Source organism: Symphodus melops (genome assembly GCF_947650265.1).
Source record: "Symphodus melops genome assembly, chromosome: 1".
Taxonomy (NCBI): Eukaryota; Metazoa; Chordata; class Actinopteri; order Labriformes; family Labridae; genus Symphodus; species Symphodus melops.
The window spans coordinates 2,202,889-2,208,856 of record NC_136691.1 but is presented as its reverse complement, the minus strand read 5'-3'; the positions used below and the strand labels follow the sequence as shown (position 1 = coordinate 2,208,856).

General features: G+C 45.4%; 1 protein-coding gene across 1 annotated transcript in view; it reads left to right on the top strand.

Annotated features, from left to right (window-relative positions):
- Positions 1-372, top strand: part of LOC306832411 (polypeptide N-acetylgalactosaminyltransferase 14-like) — an 18,673-nt gene extending 18,301 nt beyond the window's left edge. The window contains exon 7 of the mRNA XM_079357069.1: positions 1-372. This exon is cut by the window's left edge and continues 139 nt beyond it. Within this exon, the coding sequence (XP_079213195.1) occupies positions 1-20 (20 nt within the window). The 3' untranslated portion in view covers positions 21-372.
- Positions 373-5,968: the final 5,596 nt, after the last annotated feature.

Sequence of the window (5,968 nt, the reverse complement as noted above, 5' to 3'; positions counted from 1 at the left end):
GGGAGGTGCCCTTCTCATGACCTTCGACCCTGTGAACTTCCACCTCAGAGAGAGACGGACGGCTGCATGAGCTCGTCACGTACGTCCAGGTGCTGCGTCGAAGAATCGCTGGGTGGAGACTTTTATAAAATGCGGATCTGTCAGGTCAAGAATCCGGGTTGGATGGAGACTTTTACTCGATGAAGAGAATCACCTGTTTTTGTTTTGGTTTGGAGGAGAGTTTGGAAAAGAGTCGAACCAAGTGCACCTTAAAAAACTCGGGAGCGGTCAGAGACTCGCGCTCGTCAGAGAGAATCAAAGAATGCTTCTTGTAATCTGTTTCTGTTTTGGATTATGTTCAAGAATCTGAGATTTAAACGAAGCACAACTTTTTTTTTTGTTTGTTTGTTTGTTTGCTTGCGGTGAAGTAACGTTCACTGACCTTTCCGGCAGTTTGAGCTCCCACGACCGGACTGTCCAGGGACTCCAGTCAGCCGAAGCACGACTAATAACTGTGTTTGAAATCACATGCATTGTTTATAAGCAGACTGCATCTTGTTGACTTGATAAACACGCAGAGTCAAAGTTCACTCATGTTTTCAAATCAGCAGACGTGTCTCCTCTCGTTTCTGTTCTCGGTTTAAACCCGTCGTGTACGGGCAGGAAGTTCTGCCTCCAGGTGTCACAGGTGGAGCGTTTAATAAACCTTAAGGAACCACTGTGAGAACACAGAACAACCAAATATTACAAATATCAGCCTCAAATTAATTAATATCAATAATAAATCATAACAGAATTTATTCAACAAAGAAACTTAAAGTTAATCAATGAAACCCAATCAAACAAACAACTATTATAAACTAAACTACAGGTAACAAGGTATATCAAACAAGCATAGTGTGTGTGTGTGTGTGTGTGTGTGTGAGAGAGAGAGAGAGATAAAAATGGCCGCGTGGTCACGTGTGTTCACGTAATGGCGGCTATTCAACCTAGATTTCCTAGACTGCTGTGGTACCTAGCCGGATCCACTTAACCTTATCTCTAACTAAACAGTGTGTGTGTGTGTGTGTGTGTGAGGTGAGAGAGAGGAAGTGGGGGGGGACCAAGATGGTGTGGTCACGTGTTGTCACGCGGTTACCAAGATTACCAAATTTCCTGGACTACTATTGTCTCTAACGGGACCTAGTTAAGCCTTTCTCTACCTGCTCTGTGTGTGTGTGTGTGTGTGTGTGTGTGTGTGTGTGTGTGTGTGTGTGTGCGCACGTGTGAACAGGTGTATGAGTGTGTTATTAGAGGAAAGAGAGAACAGTTTGACCTCTGGACGCAGCGGCCCATTAACCAATCAGATACGTCACAGTTTTACAAAAATAACTCAGTTATTACACACTTTATAAATTAACTGCCCCGACCTATAATAAGCCTCACTTGTCCAGTCTTTGCAGGACTGAACAAAAGATCATCTTTTGCGATGTTTAAATTCGGTAGGAAAAGACGCTCAACGTGGAGAGGCGTTCAAGTAACTGATCTGAGCTTGGAATTCTGAGTGTCGGTCTTCTACTCGGCCGAAAGGTTCCCTGTGCGCCCTAAACTTTCAAACAAAGTGAAGCGTGCTGTTTGTCTGGGGACGGCGTGTGAAAGAGCGGACACACCTTGGGCTTCCTTTATTCATCTCACAAGCGGAGAAATGTTCAGTGTTACAACAGCAAAGCAGGAAAGCAGAAGAAAATCACACAGTGCAAAAAAAATTAAAATAGATAAAAATGAAAGTGCAGAAAAAAAGATGCATCAAAAAAACAGTAATCAAGAGCGAGTACAAAAAAGAAATGTGAGCTATTAAATGAGCACATTGTCTGTATAAACAGTATGAACACTAACATGCACACAGTGAACATAAGGAGGGAATGTTATTGCACATATTGTCCCTTAAATAAATATTGCAATGCAGTCATATTTAAGAATGAAAATACAGATAAGATCAGGTGACATCTTATAACATTATTGTTGCACAAGAAGTCCAGTTTGGTGTTTTTTATGATCTACTGGGAGCTGATTGGTTAAACAGTCTGACTGCAGCAGGAAGGAAGGACCTGCGGGGGGCGGAGCCTGTCACTGAAGGAGCTGCCCAGTGCCGTTACAGGACCATGCAGGGGGTGGGAGACGTTCTCCATCAGGGATGAGAGCTTCTTCATCATCCTCCGGTCTCCCACAACCTCCACAGGGTCCAGGGGGGCAGCCCAGGACCTCCACAGGGTCCAGGGGGCAGCCCAGGACCTCCACAGGGTCCAGAGGGCAGCCCAGGACCTCCATAGGGTCCAGAGGGCAGCCGAGGACCTCCACAGGGTCCAGAGGGCAGCCGAGGACCTCCACAGGGTCCAGGGGGCAGCCGAGGACCTCCACAGGATCCAGGGGGCAGCCCAGGACCTCCACAGGGTCCAGAGGGCAGCCCAGGACCTCCATAGGGTCCAGAGGGCAGCCGAGGACCTCCACAGGGTCCAGGGGGCAGCCGAGGACCTCCACAGGGTCCAGGGGGCAGCCGAGGACCTCCACAGGATCCAGGGGGCAGCCCAGGACCTCCACAGGGTCCATGGGGGCAGCCCAGGACCTCCACATGGTCCAGGGGGCAGCTGAGGACCTCCACAGGGTCCAGGGGGCAGCCCAGGACCTCCACAGGGTCCATGGAATGGGTCGGTGGATGGCTGTTCAAATCTATTGAAGAAAGTGCTCAGGTCATTGACCCACTCCTGATCCCGAACCAGTTCAGTGTTGGAGTCCTTGTGACCTGAGCTGGTTTTCAGACCTTTCCAGACTCCGCTGACGTTCTGCTGCTGCTGCTGCTGCTGCTGCTGCTGCTGCTGCTGCTGCTGCTGCTGCTGTTCCTCCATCTTCCTCCTTCCTGTAGCTGCTCTTCCCCTCCCTGATCTTCCTCCTCAGCTCTCTCTGCACAGTCTTCATCACCTCCCTGTCTTTTATTTCAGGAGTAAACCCGATGTGGTCGGTTCGAGAGAGGATCATTGTTGAAGATATTAAAGCTGCTTCCATGTGACAGAATATTTCTACTTAGTCATTTTTAATGCCACCAGTTAGTTTTAGTTTTCACACAAGAAAAAACGTATTTATTTTTAACATTTTCCAAGGCAAAGATGCACATGATGATATCCGACCGTTAAAGTTGACCTGCTGATCTCCATTTAAAAACGTGCGTGTACATGTGGTGTTAAAAGGCTGCAGAGGGCAGAATCATGGCGACGGCTCCTTGATATGAAACCCAGAATCACACTCCCCCTCCAGCACTGGAGAGCGGCCCTTCCCCCGGCAGCCCGGCAGCCCTGCAGCGTTCAGTCACCATCACGGCTAACTGAGAAAGCAGCTGTAACAAACTACCCAAAGAAATCAGCAAGAGATACGTCGTCCTGCTTTGTCCAGCGATGTTTCCACTTCCTGTTTGTACCTGCGTGCACTTCCTGTTCATGCACTAGCTGTGTAGAAGAGTCTTTCCAAAAGCGTTCGCTGAAGACGGGCAGATTTCTGTAGCTTGGTGCAGATTGCAGACGATGATGCACCGTGCTTCAAACACTTGCAGGTCGCATCACTCTGGAATATTTTTCCAGATTTTGCGTAAAGCTGCTTCTTCATAATAATTTCAGATGACTTTTAAATCAGTTTTTCCCCCCAAATTTCCATCCACACTTTTAAGAGAGAAGCTTCGTGATTTTACTCGTCAGGTTTCATGAAGACTCAGTGACTGCGCTTTCAGAGACGGACGACTCAGAAGACATGACGGAAAAATGATGATCAACAAATGTAACAGTTCTAATCTCAAAGGATCTTTGTTAAAGTCATCAAACCAGACACAAAGCAGGTACGGGTGTGGCGATGGGGTCACAGGTCAGATCTCCACTTCAGCTGCACGCTTGAGGGCGCTCGCCGTACAACACAAGCAGAGGACGTCAGATAAATGTGATAAAACAAGTTTGGTCACTTTTAGCTTTCGCAGGAATCACGACTAAGCAGTTGGCTTTTTTTTTAGGAATTATTTTAGTATCCTAGTTTGTTGCTCTTATTTACTACTTTGACCTTGAAACCTCAACTCTGCCTCACTTTGATTGGTCGGTCTGGGCCGAGTGTGAATCTCGTCAGGAGGACCAATAACTGCCTTTCATAAAGACATCGCTGCTGCCTTGAACTAGAACATCACTATTGGTTGTTAGGAGCGGTTAAAGAAATACACAGTTTATTCAGCTTCTGTCCCTTTAACGTTATTACAGTTTTGAAGTCATTCCCATCTATGGTCAGATCAACTGGAACAGGTTACATTAAACAGCATGCAGCACAAACAAGACACAAATGGTCGTCCCTTGTCCTCAGCAGGACACTCTGCATACCCCGTTATCTCAGCAGTTTATGAGCCCCAATAAATCTTTATCGCCTGCACCTTTAAGAGCGCCAACGATTCCAGCACATAATAATAAGACACTTATAAGTACACATTATCCATGTAATGCATGTATCAACTTTTATGAGAAGGTTGAAGTCAGACTTTTTGTGGTTTTCTGAGCTTGAACTCAGCTTGAGCGTAGATTCTGTCTCGTGAGGGGTGAAAGTGTCAGCTGAGCTTTTAATTATTGACACTGAGCGGTCTCACTCGGTGGAGTGAGGTGTGATCTTTCAACACACTTCGGACTCTGTGGAGGGAAAAAAAAAACATCAGGAGCAGATACAAACACATAAATCCACACTTTCTTCATAAATCCTAAATAATGCAATCGAGCATCATCAGCTTTAGAAACACACGCGTGTAAAACAATCCTCAGCAGCACCACCAGCCAGAAGCTCAAAGGAATAAATAATCTGCTGAGATGTGAAGACGTAAGTACGCCTCTTTTTCTTTGTTTACCTAGAACACCTTCATGTTGCTCGCTTTATTTATGAGTTGTGACGTTTTTTTCAAACCGTGTGGATTTATGTTTCAGCGTCTGCTCTTACAGTTTCTCCCTCCACAGAGTCCAAAGTGAAAGCAACAAGTAACCAAACCTGTATTATCACATATATCTGACCTGTGACCCCTTCGCAGACATCTTTGTTTGTTTGTTTTTTATTTCAGGCCTCACCTGTACCTACTCTGTGTCTGGTTTGATGACTTTAACCAGTGGCCTGTATGATGACATTAGCATAATCAGCAGAGTGATGCAAAAAGCGTCATATTGCATCACATGAAGAAAACTTTCAAACGAAGAAAAACACATTTTTCTCGTCTCAGGGCAAAATGAGGGCTGGATTCACGACCATTCAACACTACTACCATGTTTCTAATGATACACAGCGTCATGTAAATGGGTGAAGTATCCCTTTAAACAAAGATCCTTCAAGAATAGAACAGGTTTTTTTTTTTTTTTCAAATGATGGACATAAATTTGTTGATCATTTTGTTCATTTGTGAAGGAGCCTACTATGCTCTATCTACTGTTTAATCTGGTGGTTTAAAAAAACCCAAACATGACTCTTATGTGATATAAGTCGAGTATATCGTTTAACATATGATAGTTCAGGTCATTAACCCTGAGATGGGTTCATAACATGTAAAGGACTTCACCTGCTTCCTCTTCAGAACAGCCTCACATACAAACAAGTTGATTCTAATGTCACCTGTACCCCTAACTATGAACACATATAGATGAAGTGCTATCTTCTCTATACATGATGAGAGGTAAATAAAAGTGATGATATTCTCTGTGTGTGTGTGTGTGTGTGGGGGGGGGGGGGGCGTGATTGAGCTGACTTGCCTTTATTTGAGAGGATACACACACACACACACACACACACACACATACACATACTCAGGTTGAGAAGACGTGTGACACACACACACACACACATACTCAGGTTGAGAAGACGTGTGACACACACACACACACACACACACACACACACACTCAGGTTGAGAAGACGTGTGACACACACACACACACTCCTCTCCTCTATCAGTGGATAT